Here is a 25,511-nt window from a genome sequence, read left to right on the forward strand (position 1 = left end):
CAGAAATGGCCGCCCGGCACCATCCCTTTAATTTGCGCCGCCCCGGCCGCAGTTAGGCCCCCCTGACCCTGTCGGACATAGCGTCCGACGGTAAGTCAGCAGGCGCTACCGAAGATCGCAGCCGGGGCGCGAGTGGGGTGCTGATCATGGCGATGATGTCATCGCCGGAAGTGCAGCGCTGCGGGGCGCTAACGGTTACCACCGCCGCTAAATTTCGCAGGAGGCGTTAGCGGTGCCACGCCCAGGCGCTAGTTGATTTGCGCCCCGTTAGCGCCCTCATAGGGCGCTAACAGGAGGCGCAAATCAACCGAATTTTTCCCCCCTGGAGTTTAACCAGCTAACAGTGCACAGCCTACCAGCATAGAGTACAGGTTGAACTTCCCACTGCTTGTTTTGCCAAGACCACTATCTATTAGAGCACTGTAGAATTATTGGAGTTGAAATGGGCAGAATCCTGGCTCCCAATGACATGCCTACTCCTCATTCTATTAGTAAACCAGGTTGGCTGGTCATTCATCAATAGTTCTCTGGAGTACTGTGGACCTGCCTGACTTAGCTATTGGCTTCCAGTCTGTCAGAGGATTCACTTGGTTCCTAACTTCCACTGCTACCTGTTCACCTCAGAGCTACCTGGATTCCAAAGAGATACCATCTATCTCACTCCCTCCCTTCCCTGCCCCTACCAGCACTGTCCTTGATTTTCCGGCCCCCACTCAAGCAGGGAACGTGAGCAACTGTTCCGTCCCCATCCCACCGCATGCAAATGATTGATAGCAGTGTGGTGGTGCCAGAATCTACCCAATTTGCCTGCTTTTTCCTGCTACTGTTGCCAACCCCAGAGACCCCAAGCAAGGGGTAGCAGTAGAACTGGAGAAATCAATGGAAGGCCTGCTGAACGTTCTTTTGGAGGGATAAGGCCTGGTAATGGCCACCATTGCCTCTCTAGGTCAGTACTAGGGCCACTGCTTTCTTGATATATATTAATGACTTGGTCTTGGGTGTACAGGACACAATTTCAAAATTTGTAGATGACTCAAAACTTAAGAGGTATAGTGAACAGTGAGGAGGATAGTGATAGACTTCAAGAAGACATGGACAGGCTGGTGGAATGGGCGGACATGTGGCAGATAAAATTTAACACAGAAAAGTAGGAAGTATTACATTTTGGTAGGACGAATGAGGAGAGGCAACATAAACTAAAGGCTACAATCCTAAAGAGGGTGCATGAACAGAGAGACCTGGGGTATATGTGCACAAATCATTGAAGGCGGCAGGGCAGGTTAAAAAAGCATACGGGATCCTGGGCTTCATAAATAGAAGCACAGAGTACAAAAGCAAAGAAGTTATGATGGACCTTTATAAAAAGCTGGTTCGGCCTCAACTGGAGTACTGTGTCCAATTCTGGGCACCGCTCTTTAGGAAGGATGTGAAGGCCTTAGAGAGGGTGCAGAAAAGATTTAAGAGAATGATTCCAGGGATGAGGGACATCTGTTACATGGATAGACTAGAAAAGCTGGGGTTGTTCTCCTTAGAGCAGATTTGACAGAGGTTTTCAAAATCATGAGAGGTCTAGACAGAGTAGATAGAGAGAAACTTTTCCCATTGGCAGAAGGGTCGCGAACCAGAGGACACAGATTTAAGGTGAATGTCAAAAGAACCAAAGGCGACGCAAGAAAAAACTTTTTTATGCAGGCCACCAGGGCTGGAATGCACTGCCTGAAAGGGTGGTGGCGGCAGACTCAATTGTGGCTTTCAAAAGGGAATTGGATAAGTACCTGAAGGAAAAATATTTGCAGGGCTACGGGGGCAAGGCAGGGGAATGGGACTAGCTGAAGTGCTGTTGCAGAGAGCCGGCATGGGCTCAACTGGCCGAATGCCTCCTTCTGTGTTGTAACCATTCTATGATTCTATGAAAGGCATTGGCCCAGTTCAAGGCCTAAAAGAAAAATTATTAGCTGATCTTCAGGGTGCTTTGGTTCCCTTTAAAGCCTTGAAAACGCTGCACCGATAAATGTTGCAGCCCGGCAGCTGTAGACTCCCACTTGGTGACGGGGATATTGTGGGACCCCACCTTGCAGAACCAATGGGCGGAATTTTTCCATTAAAAAACAGGTGGGTTTGGAGCGTGGAGGCAGTTAAACTGTTAAAAATGTGAATCCCGACCTGATCCCGCCTCCAACCCGCCCACTTGAAGTTTTCTCAGAGGCGGGACGGGCGGGGCAGGCGACCAACCCGCTCCCAGGGGGCGTTACCTCAATTTAAATACTGTAATGAGGCTGGAAGCCTCTATTTTCCTCTCCATTTTGAATTTAACTGCCTGTGGACAGGTTTCACACAATTTGTGAAACCTGGCAGTTAAACCAAGGTGGAGACTGCTGCATCAGGGAGTTAAGTGGCTTTATACCTACCCCCTGGATCCAAGGTCCCTGCTTAACCCGCCCCCCGCGATCGGAGCCCCCCGCCCACGAGGCCTCCAATCGCATTCGCAGTCCTCTCCCGCCCGCCCGCCCCCCCCCCACGATGATGATGAGTCCAGTCACGATCCTCCAGCCTCCTGGGTTTCCTGCCCACCTCGGATGCCCCCCGCCCTCAACCTGCCTCCCCAAAGAAAATTCCGGCCAATGACTCACCACCTAGGAAAATGGGCTGGGGTCACGGTGGGGTCGGGGCAGAAGGCTGATGTCCCACCCTGAACTTCCCCTGGTGGCTAACCCACCCCAGAAGAATGTTCAGGCCTTGGTATGTACATATGCTCTTTTTAAGCAGGCATTGAACCTATTTAAACAGTTATTGTCTAATAATAGCACACACAGGAGTGTAATATGAGTGGTTAAACATTCATATCTGAAATTCGCCCATCAGGCTTTCTAGCCTTAAGGTTGTGTCTGAAAAAACAAAGTTCCATTCAAAAATCACTTCTTACCTTGAAGAATTGCTCTGCCTTTTGAAATTTGGTCTGGAGCCTCTCCTGTTCATTATTCAGCTTGGAAAGGAGACTAACAGTTTCTTTCTTCCTCGTATCCGCATCCAGTTTTTCACAAATTAAATCTGATTTTTCTTTTTCTACCTTGTCTATTTTCCTCTATTCAAAAAGACAAGGCACAATAGTAACTTCTGAAGCACCTACTAAATCAATGACAATTTTTAAAGTATATATTAAAACTCATTTTTAGAACTTCTATGACTATTTATCCAATTGAATGGCTGAAACTAAATTTTGTACTCAATTTTTCTTTGCTGAAATTAAGAGGAGAATATTTCACCCCATTAATGTAGCCTGGGTGAAGTGAGTGCACGATTATCATCACTGGGACTATTATCCAGAGGAGCAATGACCAAATTTTACCGATGCGATTGGATGTCCAGGAGGCACCAGGAGAATGGGATGCATCTGTTAAACATAAAGAGAAAACAACCTGACAAACAAGTTGTCTGGGATCCGCTGGAGCTTCTCGGAGGACAAAGTGGTCAACGTTCGCAGATGTCGATCCCCTTTTATCTCCACAATTTCTTCCAATAACTTCTAGGACTTCTTCCCATTAATATTGGATAACTGGATAAGTTCAGTACATGAAATATATCACCCCCTGCTCTTCAGTTCTTCCAGCACTCTGCTGCGACTCCTATATCCTAACTGTAAAGGTAGATATGGTCTCATATGTATTGTACAATAATTCAACGTGCCCCTCCCTCAGCCTACTGCAGATGACGTTATTGCCACCCATTGTCCTACAATTAGTTTCCCCTTGCGCCCTTCTCCCATCTATCCACGCTGTGGACTCAAAAGACGTGACGGTCATGTGAAAGAGGGATATTTGTCATTGTGCGTGGATGCTTGAGCGGAGGATTACCCCTAGTTGAGGTAGAGGTCTGGAAATCCTTTTCTGGCCAAGCATAAAAGCACTTCACTTGGAACTATCTGCAGATGTTTCGGTCCTTTGGGTTGTATTTCATCCACAGATGTTGGTAGAGGTGTATCATGTCTCTATTCATTAGGTGGAAAGCTCAGTGTGAGCCTTGATCTCCACTTTCAACCTCAAGCAGAATATCTGCATTTTCAGAGAGGGAAGGCCATTGAGGACCAGGCCAGAATTCTTAAGTATCTGTGCACGTTGTAGGATGTAAAGATATTCTTACAGAAAAAGTCTGAGTGGAGTATTTTTGTACAAAGTCCCACCACCATAATTTTTCAAATATGCAAAAAACTGCCACAATAATGTTTGTTGACATTTTTTTAATAAAATTACTTTTTTTTTAAACCATGTAGGTCTACTATATCAGGTCTTCTCTATGCTAGGCTGCTCTTTGACATTACTGGTAGAAAGAATCGTAGAGATGGTCCACTGAAATCAATTAGACTGGGGCTTCGGAGTGGCATGAGAACTAATCTGGAGTGATTTGACCTTGGGAAATTAGAGAACCGAGACAGTAACATGTTTTTCAGGGTTTGATGGCTCTGGATTAACTCTCAGGCTGGGTCCCGTGGGAGTCATGGTTTACCTTTCTTTTAAATTAGCTGCTCAAGGATGCTCTCCAAGTGACATTAGAGAGTGGCCCAGCAGAAGAATTGCATGGAAGATAAAAAATTATTATAAAGGCTACACAGATGGAACACACCTCAGAGATCAGATGGCTAAAAAACCAGTCAAACACTGGTTTGAACTGTACTCTATCTGTACTCCCAGTCTCACCACTGCAAATAATGCATTATTAACTGTTTTGGTTTTGTTAGTGTTATCATCACTGTTGAAATCATAGGGAAGATGAGGAGAAATTTTTTATGCAGTGAGTTGTGAGTTGAATACACTGCCTGAAAGGGTGGTGGAAGCAGATTCAATAGTAACTTTCAAAAAGGAATTGGATATATACTTGAAAAGGAATAATTTTCAAAGCTATATGGAAAGAGCAGGTGAGTGAGGCTAATTGGATAGCTTGATGGGCTGAATGGCCTCCTACTGTACCGTATGACTCGATAATGTGCGATATTGGTAACTAATGTATTATTATATTCATATATGAAACTTCTTTGTCAGATATTATTTATTTTTAAAGAGGCTAATAATTTCAAATAAACACATTAGTGTCTTTGTCACCAATATCACACAACACAATTTCACTTCGTATGGGTAGCTAAAAGCAGTCCAACTATTTCAAATTGGAAAGTGTATTTTTTTGAAATTGCTTGTGTATAACAGGACTATTCATAAGTGCTTTAAATTGTGGAGAGTCAATTGCCCTCATAAGAGAAATTCACTTTTTTAACTCTTAAATGTGACTTGAGTAAAAATCTCAGTTGCATTTATGTGGAATCAGTTGTGACTACAAGATCACAACAAATGGATAAAATCAGTCAAAGTTTATCTGATCTTTGTTGAGGAGAACTCCAAACCTGCTCATGACTCCAAGGCCCAATTTCCCCTTCCAGCCATTAATGCTGCACCACTGGTTCCCACTGAGTTGGTCTTGTGACTGCGTGGAGCTCAATCTAGAACCACAGCAAGATAAGGCCAGGTGGTCAAGTTACAGGAGCTGCTGACAGATATGCTGTACCTGCCATATCTGTAACTCTTCCTTTGCTTGCTGAAGTTCTTCTGAAAGATTCCCATTGTTCTGACCATTAGGTTGAATAACTTCAAATTCCTGAAAGACCAACCAGAGAAACATTAGTGAGAGACAGAGTTCTTATGAAGGGTTCCCCCCAAAACATTAATGTATCTTTCTCTTTCAGGTATTGATAACCAATACTTTCTGTTCATATTTTAAACATGAATTTTAAACAGGGATTTGAGTGTCCCTGTATGTGAATCACAGAACATGCAGATACAGCAAGGAATTAGGAAAGCAAATGGTATGTTAGCCTTTATTGCAAGGGGGTTGGCGTATAAGAGTAAGGAAGTCTTGCTGCAATTATACAGGACTTTGGTGAGACCACACCAGGAGTACTGTGTACAGTTTTGGTCTCCTTAACTAAGGAAAGATATACTGGCCTTAGGTGGTGTGCAACAAAGGTTCACTAGATAGATTCCTGGGATGAGAGAGGGTTGTCCTATGAGGAGAGATTGAGTAAAATGGGATTATATTCTCTGGAGTTTAGAAGAATGAGAGGTGATTTCACTGAAATGTATAAAATTCTTAGAGGACTTGACAGAGCGGCTGTTTCCCCTAGCTGGAGAGTCTAGAACTAGGGGTCATAGCCTCAGGAGAAGGGGCCGGTCATTTAGGACAGTGATTGCTCTTGAGAGGGTACAGAGGAGATTTACGAAGATGTTACCAGGACGGGAGAATTTTAGTTAGGAGGAAAGATTGGATAGGCTAGTGTTGTTTTCTTTGGAACAGAGGAAGCTGAGGGCAGACTTAATTGAGATGTATAAAATTATGAGGGGCATAAATAGAATGGATAGGAAGGACCTATTTCGCTCAGCAGAGAGGTCAATAACCAGGGGGCATAAATTTAAAGTAATTGGTAGAAGGATTGGAGGGGAGTTGAGGAGATCTTTTTTCACCCAGAGGGTGGTAGAGGCAGAAACCTTCATCACATTTAAAAAGTACTTGGATATGCATTTAAAGTACCGTAACCTACAGGGCTATGGACCAAGAGCCGGAACGTGGAATTAGGCTGGATAGCTCTTTTTCGGCCAGCACAGACATGATGGGCTAAATGGCCTCCTTCTGTGCGTAAGTTTCTATAATTCTATGACTGAGATGAGGAGAAATTTCTTCACTCAGAGAGCAGTGAATCTTTGGAATTCTCTACCCAGAGGGTTGTGCATGCTCAGTCGTTAAGTATATTCAAGACTGAGATCAATAGATTTTTGGGCACTAAGGAAATCAAGGGATACGAGGATAGGGCGGGAAAGTGGAGTTGATGTAGAAGGTCAGCAACGATCTTATTGAATTGCGGAGCAGGCTCGAGGGACTGCATGACCTACTCCTGTCCTAACTCGCACCAAGTCCCGTTCACCCATCACCCCTGTGCTCGCTGGCTTACATTGGCACCCGGTTAAGCAACCCCTTGATTTCAAAATTCTCATCCTTGTTTTCAAATCCCTCCATGGCCTTGCCCCTCCCTATCTCTGTAATCTCCTTCAGCCCCACAATCCCCCCCCCCTATCTCTGTAATCTCCTTCAGCCCCACAATCCCCCCCCCCCCCCCCCCAGATATCTGCGCTCCTCTAATTCTGCCCTCTTGAGCATCACTGATTAGAATCGCTCAACCAGTGGTGGCCGTGCCTTCTGTTGCCTAGGCCCTAAGCTCTGGAATTCCCTGCCTAAATCTCTACGCCTCTCTACCTCTCTTTCCTCTTTTCAGACACTTCTTAAAACCTACCTCTTTAACCAAGCTTTTGGTCAACTGCCCTAATTTCTCCTTATGTGGCTCGGTGTCAAATTTTTTGTCTTATACTACTCTTGTGAAGCATCTTGGGATGTTTTACTGTGTTAAAGGCGCTATATAAATACAAGTTGATGTTGTTGTTGCTCTTATATGTTCGTATGTTCTCATGTCACCTCTGGTTCTTTTACATAGGCTTACATAGGATATACTGCACAGAAACAGGCCATTCAGCCCAACCAGTCCATCCTGACGTGTATGCTCCACACGAGCCTCCTCCCATCTTTCCTCATCTAAATCTATCAGCGTAACCTTCTATTCCCTCCTCCCTCATACGCTTGTCTAGCCTCCCCTTAAATGCATTTATACTATTTGCTTCAACCACTCCCTGTGGTAGCGAGTTCCACATTCTCACCACTCTCTGGGTAAAGAAGTTTCTTCTGAATTTCCTATTTGATTTCTTGGTGACTATCTTATATTGATGGCCTCTAGTTATGCTCTAACCCACAAGTGGAAATATTTTCTCGGTATCCACTCTATCAAAATTTTTCATAAATTTATTTAAAGACCTCTATTAGGTCTCTCCTCAGTCTTCTTTTTTCAAGAGAAAAAAGAGACCCAGCCTGTTCATCCTTTCCTGATATGTATACCCTCGCATTTCTGGTATCATCCTTGTAAATCTTCTCTGCGCCCTCTCAGTGCCTCTATATTCTTTTTTATAATATGGCGACCAGAATTGCACACAGTACTCTAAGTGTGGTCTAACCAAGGTTCGATACAGGTTTAGCATAACTTCACTACTTTTCAATTCTATCCCACTAGAAATAAACCCTAGTACTTGGTTTGCTTTTTTTATGGCCTTGCTAACCTGTGTCGCAACTTTTAGTGATTTGTGTATTTGTACTCCTAGATCCCTTTGTTCCTCTACCCCACCCAGACTTGCACCCTCCAAGTGATAAATGACCTCCCTATTCTTCCTACCAAAATGTAATACCTTGTGGCGTACCGATCACAGAAAGGACACAATCCGCTTTCCGGTCCGTAGACTATAAATCAGGCGTCATGCCTTTAAGAAGGATCACACCTTTAAGAAACTCGATCTGCAACATAGTTAAGCCCAGAGCGGGGGAGGAGCAGTCGAAGCTGTGCACTGATGAAAGGCAGTCGTACTTTGTGTAGTCTCTGACTCCATTTTGTGTTCAGCATGCAGCCTCAACAATTAAACCTTTTCTGTTGAACCTCTCCGAGTATTTTTTGCTAGGAGTACGTAGACTCCTACAACCTCACATTTATCTGTGTTGAACTTCACCAATCACCTTAAATCTGTACCCTCTTGTTACCAATATTGGAAACAGTTTCTCTTTATTTACTCTGTCTAAACCCTTCATGATATTAAACACCTCTAACAAATCTCCTCTTAGTCTTTTCTGCTCCAAGGAGAACAACCCCAGCATCTCCAGTCTATCCATGTAACTGTAATCCCTCATTCCTGGAAGCATTCTAGTAAATATCTTCTTTATCCTACCAAAGCCTTCATAATGAGAGGGAGGTAGAAGAGGAAATCGGCAGGGAAATTGCAGAGACATGCAAGAGCTATAGAGTGGTGATATTGGGGGAATTTAATTACCTAAATATCGATTGGGATAATGCTAGGGTAAAGGGAAAGAAGGGGAAGGAATTTCTGAAATGTGTTCAGGAGAATTTCCTTGACCAGTATGTTCTTGGCCCAACTAGGAAGGAGGCATTGCTGGATCTGGTGCTGGGGAATGAGGTGGGCCAGGTCGATCAAGTGTCTGTGGGAGAACACTTGGGTACGAGTGATCATAAGAACATAAGAAATTGGAGCAGGAGTAGGCCCTTCGAGCCTGCTCCGCCATTCAATGAGATCATGGCTGATCTTCTGCCTCAATTCCATTCACCGGCCTTATCGCCATATCCCTTGATGCCCTTACTAGTCAGAAATCTATCGACTTCTGTTTTGAATATACACAATGTCTGAGCCTCCACAGCCCTCTGGGGTAGAGAATTCGAAAGATTCCCCACCCTCTGTGAAATTTCTTCTCGTCTCAGTCCTGAATGGCCTACCCTTTATCCTGAGGCTGTGGCCCCTGGTTCTAGACTCCCCAGCCAAGGGAAACATTCTCCCAGCATCCACCCTTTCAAGCCCTGTAATAATTTTGTATCATTGTATCATAAGAATTAGATTAGCAATGGAGAGGAGCAAGGAACAATCTAGAGTGGAATTTCTAAACTGGAATAGGGCTAACTTCAATGGGATGCAAAAGGATCTAGCCAGGGTAAAAATGGAACCAAAGACTGACAGGAAAAACTGTAATGGAGCAATGGGTGATCTATAATGGAGGAGATGTTCCAAGTACAGGCTAGGTACATTCCAAGAGGAGGAAAGGGTAAGGGAACCAAAGCAAGGGGTCCTTGGATGACGAGGGATATTGAGACGACGATGAAACAAAAAAAGAGGGTGTATGTTGAATGTCAGGTAAATCCTTCAAGGAAGAACCAAACCAAATACAATAAGTTGAGAGGGGAAATGAAGATGAAAATAAGATTGGCAAAGAGAGAATATGAGAGTAGAATGGCAGTTAACATAAAAGGGAACCCAAAAATCTTCTACCGGCATGTAAACAGTAAGAGGGTAGTAAGTTGCGGGGTGGGACCTATTAGGGACAAAGGAGGTGATATATGCTTAGAGGCACAGGGCAAGGCTAGAATACTCAATGAGTACTTTGTATCGGTGTTTACTAAGGAGGTGGATGCTGACAAATTATCAGTAGAAGTGGAAAAGGTAGAAGCAATGGAAGGAGTGAAAAGTGCTAGACAGGGTGTACTAGAAAGACTGGGTATGCTTAGAGTGGACAAGTCACCTGGTCCAGATGGCTTGCATCCCAGGTTGCTAAGGGAATTGGGGGAGGAGATAGCAGAAGGGCTTGCCATCATTTTCCAATCTTCCCTAGATACGGGGGAGGTGCCTGAGGATTGGAAAGTGGCAAATGTGACACCATTGTTCAAGAAAAGGTGTAAGGACAATCCTAGAAACTATAGGCCGGTCAGTTTAACATCTGTGGTGGGTAAAGTTTTAGAAACAATAATCAAGGAAAAAATTAACGGGCACTTGGAGAGATTTAAGCTAATTAAGGAGAGCCAACATGGATTTGTAAAAGGCAGATCATGTTTAACTAATCTAATTGAATTTTTTGATGAAGTAACAGAGAGGATTGATGAAGGGAATGCAATGGATGTTGTCTACCTGGATTTTCGGAAGGCGTTTGACAAAGTACCACATAGAAGGCTGGTTAACAAAATTGAGGCTCATGGAATAGGTGGGTCAGTGGCAGCTTGGATAAGGAATTGGCTTAAGGACAGAAAACAGCGAGTTGTGGTAAATGGCTGTTTTTCAGACTGGAGGATGGTAGACAGTGGTGTTCCCCAAGGGTCAGTGCTGGGGCCAGTGCTTTTTTTGATATATAAATGACCTGGATATTGAAATACAGAGTAGAATTTCTAAATTTACCGATGACACCAAACTTGGGGGTGTGGCAAAGAGTGGGGATGATGCCAATCGACTGCAACAGGACATAGAAAGACTAGTAGAATGGGCAGACAAGTGGCAGATGGAATTTAATACAGAGAAGTGTGAGGTGATGCATTTTGGCAGAAGGAACAGGAAGAGGCAATATACACTTAATGGCACAGTTTTAAAGAGTGTGCAGAGACAGAGGGACTTGGGAGTTAATGTGCATAGGTCCCTGAAGGTGGCGGGACATATTGAGAGAGTGGTTAGCAAAGCATATGGGATCTTGGGCTTCATAAATAGAGGTATTGAGTACAAAAGTAGAGAAGTTATGCTGAACCTTTATGAAGCACTGGTTAGGCCACAACTGGAGTATTGCATCCAGTTCTGGTCACCACACTTTAGGAAAGATGTGAAGGCCCTTGAGAGGGTGCAAAGGAGATTAACCAGAATGGTTCCGGGGATGGGGGATCTTAGCTACAAGGACAGGTTGGAGAAGCTGGATTTGTTTTCATTAGAGCAAAGGAGGTTGAGGGATGATTCGATAGAGGTGTACAAGATTATGACGGGTTTGGATAGGCTAGATGGGGAAAGGCTGTTCCAAGTAGTTGATGGTACAAGGAGTAGGGGACACAGATTTAAGGTTTTGGGCAAGAGATACAGGGGGATGTGAGGGAAAACTTTTTTACGCAGCGAGTGGTGTGAAACTCGCTGCCGACGGAAGTGGTGGAAGCGGAGACACTCAATGTTTTCAAGGGGAAACTGGATAGGCACTTGAGGGAAATAAACTTGCAGGGCTACGGGGACAGAGCGGGGGAATGAGTGTGACTGGATTGCTCTACAGAGAGCCGGCATGGACTCAATGGGCCGAATGGCCTCCTTATGTGCCGTTATGACTCTATGGGGGGAAAATTTGGTTGCTTTGCGTTTCCCGTTGGGCACAAAGCAACTAGCACCCAGGCGTCGTGATGTTTGCGCCTGGGTTCATGTCACGCTACATGTAACCCCACCTGATGCAGGGTCATCCAGACTCGAGTCGACATTGGCTTGTTCTCTCTACACAGATGCGGCTGGACCTGCTGTGATTTCCAGCCAAAAAAAATGTTTTTTGTCTGTTTTTTTGTTTTTCATACAGACCCCAGCATCTGCAATATTTGACCCCTTGTGACCCCACCTCATTGTTCTTTGATGTAATGTTTCCCTGACTGACCTGTTTGGACACCATTCACACCTTTGACTGCTGTGATTATCTCTCTGCCGAGGTGCGATAAATGGCAGTTGGAAAGGTTACCTGTAAACATCTGACATGATTCTCTGACTATATAAGCTGTGTCTTTATGCATTTCTCCACTTCACCTGAAGAAGGAGCAGCGCTCCGAAAGCTTGTGATTTCAAATAAAGCTGTTGGACTATAACCTGGTGTTGTGTGATTTCTTACATAAAATCCAGGTAGACAACATCCATTGCATTCTCTTCATCAATCCTCTCTGTTACTTCATCAAAAAATTCAATTAGATTAGTTAAACATGATCTGCCTTTTACAAATCCATGTTGGCTCTCCTTAATTAGCTTAAATCTCTCCAAGTGCCTGTTAATTTTTTCCTTGATTATTGTTTCTAAAACTTTACCCACCACAGATGTTAAACTGACCGGCCTATAGTTTCTAGGATTGTCCTTAAACCTTTTCTTGAACAATGGTGTCACATTTGCCACTTTCCAATCCTCAGGCACCTCCCCCGTATCTAGGGAAGATTGGAAAATGATGGCAAGCCCTTCTGCAATGGAACACAGGCACACTGACGCTGGCCAGTTCTTAAAGGGGAGGGTCGATCTTGCTCTCCATCCACACCCTGTGCTGCCACCTTCAAAGATTTGTGCACAAACACCCCCAGGTCTCTCTCTTCTTGCACCCCCTTTAAAATTGTACCATTTAGCACGTATCGTCTCTCCTCATTCTTCCTACCAAAATGTATCACCTCACACTTTTCTGCATTGAATTTCATCTGCCATGTGTCTACTCATTCCACCAGCCTCTTGAAGTCTATTACTATCTTCCTCACTGTTTACTACACTTCCAAGTTTCCAGTCATCTGCAAATTTGTGCCCTGAACCTCTAAGTCCAAGTCATTAATGTATATCAAAAACAGCAGTGGTCCTTGTATTGAACCTTGGGGAACGTCACTCTATACCTCACTCCAGTCCAAAAAACAGCCATTCACCGCAACTCTCTGTTTTCTATCCCTCTGCCAAATTTATATCCATGCTGCTACGGCCCCTTTAATCCCATGGGCTTCCATTTCTGTTCTGATGTCTTTACATTGTGCTCAGAAAAGTTGATGTATAGGTAATCTGGATGTATGCAAAGCTTGCAAAGAGGTGGGCTTTTGATTCCATGAAACTGGATTTAACACCATATATTTTTTGATATCATACTTACAGATTGTGAGGCTGCAGATAGAGACTGGGGTTTGTCATGCTGATTCATATCTCTGTTCATCAAAGAGAGATAACAACATTAATTTACATAAATATTAATTTCATTTTGTTATATAGAGCATGTGTGATATGATATTATAATTATGCTTCCAAGGGGAAATCTGTTACCAGTAGGTTAAGCAATGGCCTTTCAGCTCTGGGATTTGGGTTCAAATCGAGTCCCGACTGGAAAGGATAATTCTGTCTGTCCATGTGGAACTAGATTCAACAACCCACTAACTGACAATGATATCTGATTTCTGGTGGAAGCTATGGTCAAGAAGAGAATTTGGCCAGGACTAGGCTCAGCTGCCATGTCCCCAAAGTTCTGACGAAGGGTCATCGACCTGAAATGTTGACTCTATTTCTCTCTCCATGGATGCTGCCCTGGCCTGCTGAGTTTTTCCAGCATTTTCTGTTGTTATTTCCCAAAGTTATCACTAGTCCTGGTCAAGGCTCACTCAAGGTAATGGCCACATGAGCGAGGTACCAGGGGGTTAGTAGCACCACGAGGGAAAACCCCAAATCTCCTTATTGGCTATACATCTAATCATATTCGTCAGGGCCTCATTGCAGCCTTGGACCAAAAATGAATAAAAGAGCTGAATTCCACAGGTGAGGTGAGAGTGACTGCCCTTGACATCAAGGCAGCATTTGACTGAGTGTGGCATCAGGGAGCCCTTGTAAAACTGAAATCAATGGGAATCGGGGGAGAAAACTCTCCATTGGCTGGAGTCATAACTAGCACAAAGGAAGATTGTTGTGGTGGTTGGAGGTCAATCATCACCACCCCAGGACATCGCTGCAGGAGTTCCTCAGGGCAGTGTCCTAGGCCCAACCATCTTCAGCTGCTTCATCAATGACATTCCCTCCATTATAAAGGTCAGAAGTGGGGATGTTTGCTGATGACTGCACAGTGTTCAGTTCCATTCGCAACTCCTCAGATAATGAAGCAGTCTATGCCTGAATGCAGCAAGACCTGAATGACATTCAGGCTTGGGCTGATAAGTGGCAGGTAACATTCGCGCCACACAAGTGCCAGGCAATGACTATCTCCAACAAGCGAGCGTCTTACCACTGCTCCTTGACATTCAACGGCATTACCATTGCCGAATCCCCCACCATCAACATCCTGGGGGTCATCATTGACCAGACCTTAACTGGACCAGCCACATAAATACCATGGCAACAGGGGCAGGTCAGAGGCTGGGTATTCTGCGGCGAGTGTCTCACCTCCTGACTCCTCAAAGCCTTTCCATCATCTACAAGGCATAAGTCAGGAGTGTGATGGAATACTCTCCACTTGCCTGGATGAGTGCAGCTCCAACAACACTAAAGAAGCTCAACACCATCCAAGACAAAGCAGTCCGCTTGATTGGCACCCCATCCACCACCTTAAACATTCACTTCATCCACCATTGGTGCACCGTGGCTGCAGTGTGTACCATCTACAAGATGCACTGCAGCAACTGTCAAGGCTTCTTCGGCAGCACCTCCCAAACCGGCGACCTCTACCACCTAGAAGGACAAGGGCAGCAGGCGCATGGGAACATCACCACCTTCCCCTCCAAATCACACACCATCCTGACTTAAAGTACATTGCCATTCCTTCATCATCACTGGGTCAAAAGCCCGGCACTCCCTCCCTAACAGCACTATGGGAGTACCTTCACCACATGGACTGCAGCAGTTCAATAAGGCGGCTCACCACCACCTTCTCAAGGGCAATTAGGGATGGGCAATAAATGCTGGCCTTGCCAGCGAGGCCCACATCCCATGAACGAATAAAAAAAAGGCGTGATATATTTTAATATAAAGATCAACCCGTTGACACAGTGAAACATCATTTATCTAGCATCAAACTGCAACCAAACATCCTACAACCGAGAAAGTGTTAAAATATCGATATTTTTAAATATATATATAAAAAAACACAAAAACATCGAATATATAAAGAAACGCGCTGCACATTTAAAACCGAAAGTAACTCTTCAGTTATTTTTAAAGAGTTAAGACCTCAAATTATCTTAAAAACAGAAACACCAAAATCATTACAACCTCACATAATAATTCTTAATTTCTCCTCTGAATACTGACTCTTGGCCCTGTTGTTGTGTAAATCGAGCCCGTGTTTTAGCCAGCAGTATCTGAGGCACTTTGGGGATCGGTGGAGCCCAGGTTCAGTTCTCTTACCTCTCACATCCCAAGACTGCAGTGTGAGAATGAAACAAACCCGCGTTCCGATCAGCTCGCTGCATTGAGGTGAAGCAGCGAACGGCGATTTAATATTCGACCTGATGATTTCTTTGCCGATTCCAGTTGTTCACATGGGCTCGTTCCACTCTTTGCTCTCAATTTACTTTCACTTTCCAGAATGCCGCTTTACTGGAAGTCACCTGACCTGACTGCCAACTGTTACTTGTTTATTTTAAAAGGCAGACAAATTTGCCCAATTTTCATTCCCCACCAAGTATACGCCTAAACTGCCAGTATTGAACTGATCAGTACCAATGACACAGCTTACAAATCCATTTAAACATGAGCCTAAAAATTACTATTTGTAGTTAGATGGAAGAGCAGCCCTATTCAATGGTTATTGAAAAATGACACCAGGAAGTGCAGTGTAGCCCGTTGTTCCTGCTTAGGTTTCACATACTGTACTGCCACATTCATAGAATCATAGAATGGTTTCAGCAGGGAAGAAGGCCATTCGGCCCGTCGAGCCCATGCCGGCTCTCTGCAAGAGCACCTCAGCTAGTCCCACTCCCCCGCCCTTTCCTCGTAGCCCTCCAATTTTTTTTTTCTTTCAGATCCTTATCCAACTCCCTTTTGAACGATGGGCCAGAAATTCCAGAACGGGGCTTGCAGCGCGTGCAAGCCCCGTATTTGCACTTACCCCGCGCTCCTGCCGATCAGCTCCAGGGAAGCCTGCACTTGCAGAAACTGAAAGAAGAATCCCGGATTAACAACAGAAAATGCTGGAAAAACTCAGCAGGTCAGGCAACATCCGTGGAGAGAAATTTGAGTTGACGTTTCGGGTTGGACCCTTCTTCAAAACTGGAAAGAAAAGAAACTAGATCGGAGGCAGGGCTGCGATCGGACAAAAGAATAAAAGAAACAAAAGAAGTAAAAGAGATTAGAAGCTAGACGAGATGGTGATAGGCTGGGATTAGGTGTAAAGTGTACTAGCAGGGCAAAAGATAGCTGCCAGGTGTGAGAGAGAAACAAAAGGAAATGGGGGGGGGGGAAAAGGAGTGGAACAATTACAAGAGAAAATGAAATGGGGGCCGAGCTTATGATCTGAAATTGTTGAACTCGATATTGAGTCCGGAAGGCTGCAGACTGCCTAATCGGAAGATGAGGTGCTGTTCCTCGAGTTTACGTTGAGCTTCCGTGGAACAATACAAGAGGCCAAGGACGGTGAGGTCCGAGTGGGAATGGAGCGGTGAATTAAAATGACAGGCGACCGGAAGCTCGGGGTCACCCTTACGGACTGAACGGAGGTGTTCCGCAAAGCGGTCACCCAATCTGCGTTTGGTCTCCCCAATGTAGAGGAGACCGCATCGTGAGCAGCGAATACAGTATACTAGATTGCGAGAAGTACAAGTAAATCGCTGTTTCACCTGGAAGGGGTGTTTGGGGCCCTGGACAGTGGGAAGGGGGGAGGTATAGGGGCAAGTGTTACATCTCCTCCGCTTGCACGGGAAGGTGCCAGGCGAAGAGGAAGGGCTGTTTGGGGTGATAGAGGAGTGGACTAGGGTGTCTCGGAGGGAGCGGTCCCTGCGGAATGCTGAAAGGGGAGGGGAGGGGAAGATACGTTTGGTGGTGGGATCACTTTGGAGGTAGCGGAAATGCCGGAGGATGATCCGTTGAATGTGGAGGCTGGTGGGGTGAAAGGTGAGGACAAGGGGAACCCTATCGTGGTTCCAGGAGGGAGGGGCAGGGGTGAGGGCAGAAGTGCGGGAGATAGAACTGACACGGTCGAGGGCAGTGTCAACCACGGTAGAGGGGAATCCTCGGTTGCGGAAAAAGGAAGACATGTCTGAAGCACTGGTGTGGAAGGTGGCGTCGTCGGAGCAGATACGGCGGAGGCGGAGAAACTGGGAGAATGGAATAGAGTCCTTACAGGAAGCGGGGTGGGAGGAAGTGTAGTCCAGGTAGCTGTGGGAGTCAGTGGGCTTGTAGTGAATATTGGTTGATAACCTATCCCCAGAGATGGAGACGGAGAAGTCGAGGAAGGGAAGGGAAGAGTCCGAGATGGACCATGTGAAGGTGAGGGAAGGGTGGAAATTGGAGGCAAAGTGAATGAAATTGTCAAGTTCGGGGCGAGAGCAGGAAACGGCACCGATACAGTCATCAATGTATCGGAAAAAGAGGTGAGGGAGGGGACCCGAGTAGGACTGGAACAAAGATTGTTCCACATAGCCCACGAAAAGGCAGGCATAGCTAGGACCCATGCGGGTACCCATGGCAACACCTTTGATTTGGAGGAAATGAGTGGAGTTAAAGGAGAAGTTGTTCAATGTGAGAACAAGTTCAGCCAGGCGGAGGAGGGTCGTGGTGGATGGGGACTGGTCGGGCCTCTGTTCAAGGAAGAAGCGGAGCGCCCTCAGGCCATCCGGGTGGGGGATGGAGGTGTAGAGGGATTGTACGTCCATGGTGAAAAGGAAGCGGTTGGGGCCAGGAAACTGGAAACTGTTAAAGTGGCGGAGGGCGTCCGAAGAGTCGCGGATGTAGGTGGGAAGAGACTGGACAAGGGGAGAAAAGATAGAGTCAAGATAGGAAGAGATAAGTTCTGTAGGGCAAGAACAGGCTGAAACGATGGGTCTACCAGGGCAGTCCTGTTTGTGGATCTTAGGAAGGAGGTAGAAGCGGGCTGTGCGGGGTTGGGGAACTATGAGGCTGGTGGCAGCAGGGGGAAGATCTCCAGAGGAGATGAGGTCAGTGACAGTCTTGGAAACGGTGGTTTGATGTTCGGCAGTGGGGTCATGGTCCAGGTGGAGGTAGGAGGAGGTGTCGGAGAGTTGGCGTTCAGCTTCCGCTAGGTAGAGGTCAGTACGCCAAACAACAACAGCACCACCCTTGTCAGCGGGTTTAATGACAATGTCAGGGTTGGATCTAAGAGAATGGAGTGCTGCAAGTTCAGAGGGAGGTAGGTTGGAGTGAGTGAGGGGAGCAGAGAAATGGAGACGGCCGATGTCACGGCGGCAGTTAGCGATGAATAGATCTAGAGAGGGTAAGAGGCCAGGGGGAGGGGTCCAGGTAGAACGGGAATTCTGCAAGCGGGAGAAAGGGTCAGTTGTGCGGGGGGAAGACTCCTGGCCAGAGAAGTGGGCACGGAGACGAAGGCGGCGGAAAAAGAGCTCAACATCGTGCCGAGCTCGAAATTCATTGAGGTGGGGGCGTAAGGGGATGAAGCTCAGGCCTTTGCTGAGGGCTGATCGTTCAGGGTCAGAGAGTGGAAGGTCAGAGGGGATAGTGAAAACGCGGCAGGGGGTGGGATTGGGAGAAGGGGGGTCAGAGGAAAGTGAAGGGGAAGAAGGTTCCGGAGGGGCGTTGGTGTCCAAGAGTTGATGAAGCTTGCGATCCTTGACATCGGAAAGGAAGAAGAAAAGTTTTTTGTTGAAGCGTCGGATGAGTCGAAGGATGAAATGGAACTGTGGACCCGGACAGCTTTGAGATAGAGTGCGCCGGTGTTGCTGAAGAGAGAAGTCGAGTGTGTTCATGTGGCGCCGCATGGCGTTGAGCGTGGATCTCAGGATGCGGCGAGAGCAGTAGTTCAAGGAACGATGAATATCTTGGAGATATTTGTAATCCTGGGTGGATCCGAAGCACGAAGGGTGGAAGTTTAGTTGGAATCCACGTGGAGTAAGTCGGAACCGGAGACAGTTGCTGAGGAAAATGATGTGGCTGTGAAACCGAGTCTTGGCGGATACCTGATCAAACACGAGAAGGGAAACTGAAAGTAATGAAGATGAACAAGGTTGAAGAGCCAAACGGAGAATCCCGGGCAGCGTATGACGTCACGCCGCCCAGGCGTGCAGCCAGCGCGGAGCCAGGAGCGTGCAGTGTAAGTGAGACACGCCCCTTGAGGTCTCAGTTTCACTGGACACGCCCCCAATGTTTCTGTCAAGCTGCTTTGCTTTTTTACATGCAAAGCAGCAGTTTAAATAGGTTTTTGGAAGTTTTTTGAAGATTTTGGTAACTTTTATAAACTTTTTTAAATGTTTACATTATTTTGAGTAATCTGAAGTAGTTTTAAAGAGAATTAAAGCAATTTAAAGACTTTTAAAAGCCCTAAAAGAATTTTTTTAATTCCATTTATTTATTTAGCAATGTCGTCGTCATACGTGTCTTCACACTGTTCCCTTTGGGGAACTGTATGAAGTGGTGGAAGGATTTATGGCCGTGATTAACGCTCATTCCGTGACCGTAACCATCTTTGAACCAGCCATTAGGGCGGTTAGTCCTATGGCGGGAGGGTTTTACGGGCTCCCACAAGCTATACAAGGAGGGGGGGCCACCCACACCCACGGACGCAAATATCCCACTGGATGTCAACCCAGAATTTAGAGCCGGAGCTCCGACTCCACTTGCCGGGACTGCCTGGAGCGGGGTTCGAAACCCTACCCTGATCTGGCCCAGCGGCGGGGATCCTACCGCTATGACAAAGGCCCAATCCGATTAGCAACGTGAAATGGCAGCATAGGGCTCCAGTCATGGGGAGGGAAAAGGTGCAGGAAACGTATGGGTGTCACCTTTTGTGCGGAGTGGGCCTTTTGCGTAGCAGTAAGCATCCCCGCCGCTGGGCCAGAAGGAGTAGGGTTTTGAACCCCACTCCAGACAGTCCCAGCAAGTGGAGTCGGAGCTCCAACTTTAAAGTCTGGGTGGACATCCAGCGGGGTACTTGCGTCCGTGGGTGTTGGTGGCCCCCCCCCCCCAGATGGGTTGTGGGAGCCCGTAAAACCCTCCCGCCATAGGACTAACCACCCTAATGGCTGGTTCAAAGATGGTTACGGTCACGGAATGAGCGTTAATCACGGCCATAAATCCTTCCACCACTTCATACAGTTCCCCAAAGGGAACAGTGTGAGGATACGTCCGATGATGACCTCTTGCGCAATGCACCTCCTTGGACCCTCAGTCGCAGATGCGAGGGGGCAAGTCGTGCAATTGTTAAATTTTTTATTTTATTGACATGTAAAATGTTGGCCCAATAATTCCCTTCCAAATGCGCTAGTACGGTCGGGGTACTTACGCATCTGGCCGGATGAAATGCCGGTTTTCAGCATGCACAGTACATGTGGGTAAAACCGGCATTTCCTGTCCTCTGAACGAAGGGGTTCAGAGGCAGAACGCGCGCGACTGCACAGGCAGCGCGTGCGCAGTATAATTCGCCGCTTTCATTAATGCTTTCAGTGAGGTCCAGTCATTACAACTTACACATGAAAAAAGCATGGGTACAGTTGCTACAGAGGCTGCGGAGGAAGATATTTCTTATCGTGGAGCTTCTGAAAGTATGTATGTCTGTATATATTCCTTTGCGTGTTATGTATATATTCCTTTACTTATGTGTATGAATGTATTATTTAATTATGACTTTCAGAGAAAGTAACTTATTGGAAAATCATAATTAAAAACATACATTCATACACATTAGTAAAGGAATATAAAACATACATACATATACGTAAAGGAATATATGTGGACATACATACATAACTCATTCTCACATTCCATTCACACAGCCACAATTGCTCCTTCTACCTACCGTTCTGAAAACCCTTTTAAAAAAAAAATTTAAACTTTTAAACTTACTTAAAATTTCTTAAAATAACTTCCCTCCCTTTCCCAAACAAAAATATTGCATTTCAAAAGCTCCACGATAAAATATATCTTCCTCCGCAGCCAATGAACAACTTTACACTTGCTTTTTTCAAGTGTAACTTCTAAGGACTTAACCTCACGGATTTCATGAATGAAATCCACGAAGTTCACTGCGCAAGCGCTGCCTGTGCAGTCGCACGCGCTCGAGGTCTGGAAATGCCGGCGTTCTCCGCATGCGCTGTTCATGCTGAACGCCGACATTTCCAACGGCCAGAAGCGTGAGTAAGCCGACCGTACTCACGCTTCTGGCCTGGAATTTCTGGCCCGTTAAGATTGAGTCTGCCCCCACCACCCTTTCAGGCAGTGCATTCCAGATCTTAACCACTCACTGTGTAAAAAAGTTTTTTCTTACGTCGCCTTTGATTCTTCCGCCAATCACCTTAAACCTGTGGCCTCTGGTTCTCGACCCTTCTGCCAATGGGAACAGTTTCTCTCTATCTACCCTGTCCAGACGCTTCATGATTTTGAACATCTCTATCAAATCTCATCTCAATCTTCTCTGCTCCGTGGAGAACAACCCCGGCTTCTCCAGTCTATCAAGGCCCTCATTCAGCCCTGCAAAGTCCTCCTCACCAACATCTGGGGACTTGTGCCAAAACCGGGAGAGCTGTCCCACAGACTAGTCAAGACATAGTCCTACTCACAGAATCATACCTTTCAGCCAATGTCCCAAACTCCTCCCTCACCATCCCTGGACATGTCCTGTCCCACCGGCAGAACAGACCCACCAGGGGTGGCGGCACAATGGTATACAGGCGGGAAGGAGTGGCCCTGGGTGTCCTCAACATTGACTTCAGACCCCATGAATTCTCAAGGCTTCAGGTCAAGCATGGGCAAGAAAACCTCCTGCTGATTACCACCTACTGCACTCTCTCAGCTGATGAATCAGTACTCCTCCATGTTGAACACCACTTGGAAGAAGCACTGAGAGTAGCGAGGGCACAGAATGTACTCTGGGTGGGGGACGTCAATGTCCATCAACAAGAGTGGCTCGGTAGCACCACTACTGTATGAGCTGGCTTGAGTCCTGAAGGATATAGCTGCCAGTCTGGGCATGTGACAGGTGGTGAGAGAACCAACATGAGGGAAAAACCTACTTGACCTCATCCTCACCAATCTACCTGTCGCAGATGCATCTGTCCATGACAGCATTGGTAGCAGTGACCACCGCACAGTCATTGTGGAGACAAAGTCTCATCTTTACACTGAGGACACCCTCCATCCTGTTGTGTGGCACTACCACCGTGCTAAATGGGACAGATTCGGAACAGATCTAGCAGCTCAAAACTGGGCATCCATGAGGCATCGTGGGTCATCAGCAGCAGCAGAATTGTATTCCACCACAATCTGTAACCTCATGGCCCAGTATATTCCTCACACTACCATTACCATCAAGCCAGGGGACCAACCCTGGTTCAATAAGGAGTGTAGAAGAGCATGCCAGGAGCAGCACCAGGCGTACCTAAGAATGAGGTGCCAACCTGGGGAAGCTGCAACACAGGACTACATGCAAGCTAAAAAGCAGAAGCAGCATGCTATAGACAGGGCTAAGCGATCCCACAATCAACAGATCAGATCAAAGCTCTGCAGTCCTGCCACATCCAGTCGTGAATGGTGGTGGTGTAGAAAGTATATACAGAGAGACAGAGAGAGAGAGAGAGAGAGAGAGTGAGAGAGAGATAGATAGAGAGAGAGAGAGACAGTGAGAGAGAGATACAGAGATAGAGAGAGAGAGACAGTGAGAGAGAGATAGATAGAGAGAGAGAGAGACAGTGAGAGAGAGATACAGAGAGAGAGAGACAGTGAGAGAGAGATACAGAGAGGGAGAGAGAGAGACAGTGAGAGAGAGAGACAGTGAGAGAGATACAGAGAGAGAGAGAGAGACAGTGAGAGAGAGATACAGAGAGAGAGAGAGAGTGAGAGATAGAGAGAGAGAGAGACAGTGAGCGAGATGGTGAAGAACGTTTATACAGACCCTGAATTTTTAATATTTTTTGAAATGCTTTGCCAGGGAAAAGATTTTACAAAGTGAAATTGGTGAATGTAACAAGCAGCCTTTCTCTGATAAGGCAGGAAACATGGCCGTGACTGCAGGGGGTCATGAGAGTCAACAGAAATAGACAAACCCCCTTAGTTTTGCAGACATGATGGCTTTTTTGAGGTTATAGGGGTGAAGTCAAACCTTTGAAGTTTTGAAATGCAGGACACGACGTAACTCATGAACCGAACCAAGTGGTTTTCTGCCACTTTTGTAAACTTTAGGAGTGAATGAACAATTTGGGGCTGTGATAAGGACAAACTGAATAATAGCCGCACAAGATGTGTGAGTGCAAATGTTTGACAGCTCAAACAGCTCAGACCAACATTAAAGGAACATTTCACTATCTCTGCAAGATTGATTTACAACAAAATGCAAGGAACGCTGTATAAAGCACAGTGGCTAAAGAATATCAGCACTGCAGTCAGAGGAAGGTGGCTTGGCCAGTCATCTCACCGACGAGGATCAGGCTGCAGTCAGAGGAAGGAGGGGCCTGGCCAGTCTTTTCGCCTACGAGGACCTACAATCAACGCTGGACTGATCATCGGCGGGGGGTTGTATGTCTGATTTCCTGTAATATTATTGGTGAACTGCTCGAATAGTGGTTGGGGTTTTGAATCTGTCTTAGGAACAATAAATGGTTAAAGACAGAATCCGTGTGTCTGGTGTAATTTCTCATAAGTCTCAAGTCCGAACTCTATAACCTATTGGATGGGGCGAGGGGTAGTTCCACACGTCTTACAGATTTTGGCGACCAGAGGGACATTGATCGAGAAATTTACAGATCTTTAATATGGGTGGAAAAACCGCCAAGACAATGGATGAGTTAGTTACAATGTATGTTACGGGGAAGTTACCTCTCCGGGAGAGGTGGGTACAGATTATTATTGACTGTGATGATCCAGTTTCTGAGGCCGAACAATGGACACAAGGGTCCACACGTCGGCAATGGATAATGAAAGCCGTCTGGTTGTTAGCCTATCGAAGGAAGATTGCAAACGATGAGCGTGAAAAGATTAAGTCACAAAGGGAAATAGAGGATATGGCAGGAAAAGCCAGTGATAGAGAAGCGGTGGTAAACAGGGTTCTTAAGGAATTAGAGGAAGAACGAGAAGGTCGTAAGAAAGATAAAGAGGTGTTTGAGAAGGAGAAAGCGAGATGGTGTAATAAAGAGCAATATTTGGAAAGTCAGTGTGTGAATCAAGGGAACGGGAGTAAAGCTTGGAAAGAGGAAGCTAGTAGCCAACAACAACGGGCAGAAAAAGCAGAGAAAGATAATGAGGATTTGAAAGCTGCCATTCGGGTGGTGCAGAAACAGGTTGTTAAATCAGGTGGGCAGCAGGACCATGCAGAATGCAAAAGGAAGGTTATAGTGTTAGAAGAAAAAGTACGAGTGCAAAGGGCAATTGTGTGTGCTATAACCCTGGGAGAACAGCCTGTATTTGGGTGGTCATCATCAAACAGTGAGTGGGAGGAGGTTGAAGAAGAAGGGGAGTTAGGACCTATACCTGAAAAAAAGATTAAACCACCTCCTACTGCGCAGTCCCCAATGAACCCCATATATCAACTGAGGTATCTCGCCCTGGGAGTGGACGCCTTGTAATGTTATCTTAATAACGTAATTATGAGTCTCCCAAGCAGTTGTAGTGGAGTGCCATTTATTCAGTCCTGACTCTGTGTCTCGTAGTACAATACTTCAAGCATGGCCAAGATGGCGTCAGATCCCACCCCTTGATATGACGTCAGCCGTCAACCGGCTGTCAATCAATCCCCGCTGTCTTTACGACAGCTACAGTTATCCGTACATTTTCCCCCTTCAATGAAGACATAACACAGTAACAACATAACATAACATAACACATAGAACGCTTGCTAACATCATATAGAAACAGTCAGTGTAACTACAGCGTTGAACTAATTGCAGGTAGGTATAAACCTTACCCACACCCAGGAGTCCATTAACTGTTTACAGTCTTATCAATCCCTGTCTACAGGTCAAGTTTAACTACAGGCTTTCTGGTGCGCTGTGACCTGCGTGGCTGAACGGGTGTTTGCTGAACCACCCCAGTTGTATCCCTTAAGTTCATGTCTGTACCACACAGGTCCCTTGTCACATTATCACTACTGTGTCCTTCGTCACTTTGTGGCATTTCCCTCATCTCGTCTCTTTGTGCCATTTCCCTCATCTCGTCATCCTCTCCGTCCTCCTGAGGCTGAAAGGTCTCTGTGGTTTTCAGTAGGTGCCTCCTGTT

General features: G+C 46.0%; 1 protein-coding gene across 4 annotated transcripts in view; it reads right to left on the reverse strand.

Annotated features, from left to right (window-relative positions):
- The window catches only part of nmi (N-myc (and STAT) interactor), a 35,462-nt gene extending 19,681 nt beyond the window's left edge, over nucleotides 1–15,781 (reverse strand). Inside the window, exons 1-4 of one of the 4 annotated variants that reach the window (XM_085986714.1) lie at nucleotides 15,528–15,781; nucleotides 13,297–13,348; nucleotides 5,551–5,640; nucleotides 2,924–3,082 (exon numbers count right to left, since the gene is read on the reverse strand). In XM_085986714.1, the coding sequence (XP_085842840.1) occupies nucleotides 2,924–3,082; nucleotides 5,551–5,640; nucleotides 13,297–13,348; nucleotides 15,528–15,592 (366 nt within the window). In that variant the 5' untranslated portion in view covers nucleotides 15,593–15,781. The other 3 variants (XM_085986715.1, XM_085986717.1, XM_085986716.1) reach the window with 3 other exon arrangements.
- Between the last annotated feature and the right edge of the window lie 9,730 nt (nucleotides 15,782–25,511).

This window comes from Somniosus microcephalus, chromosome 4, assembly GCF_052327205.1.
Source record: "Somniosus microcephalus isolate GS21.2 chromosome 4, FLI_Smic_1.0, whole genome shotgun sequence".
Classification (NCBI taxonomy): Eukaryota; Metazoa; Chordata; class Chondrichthyes; order Squaliformes; family Somniosidae; genus Somniosus; species Somniosus microcephalus.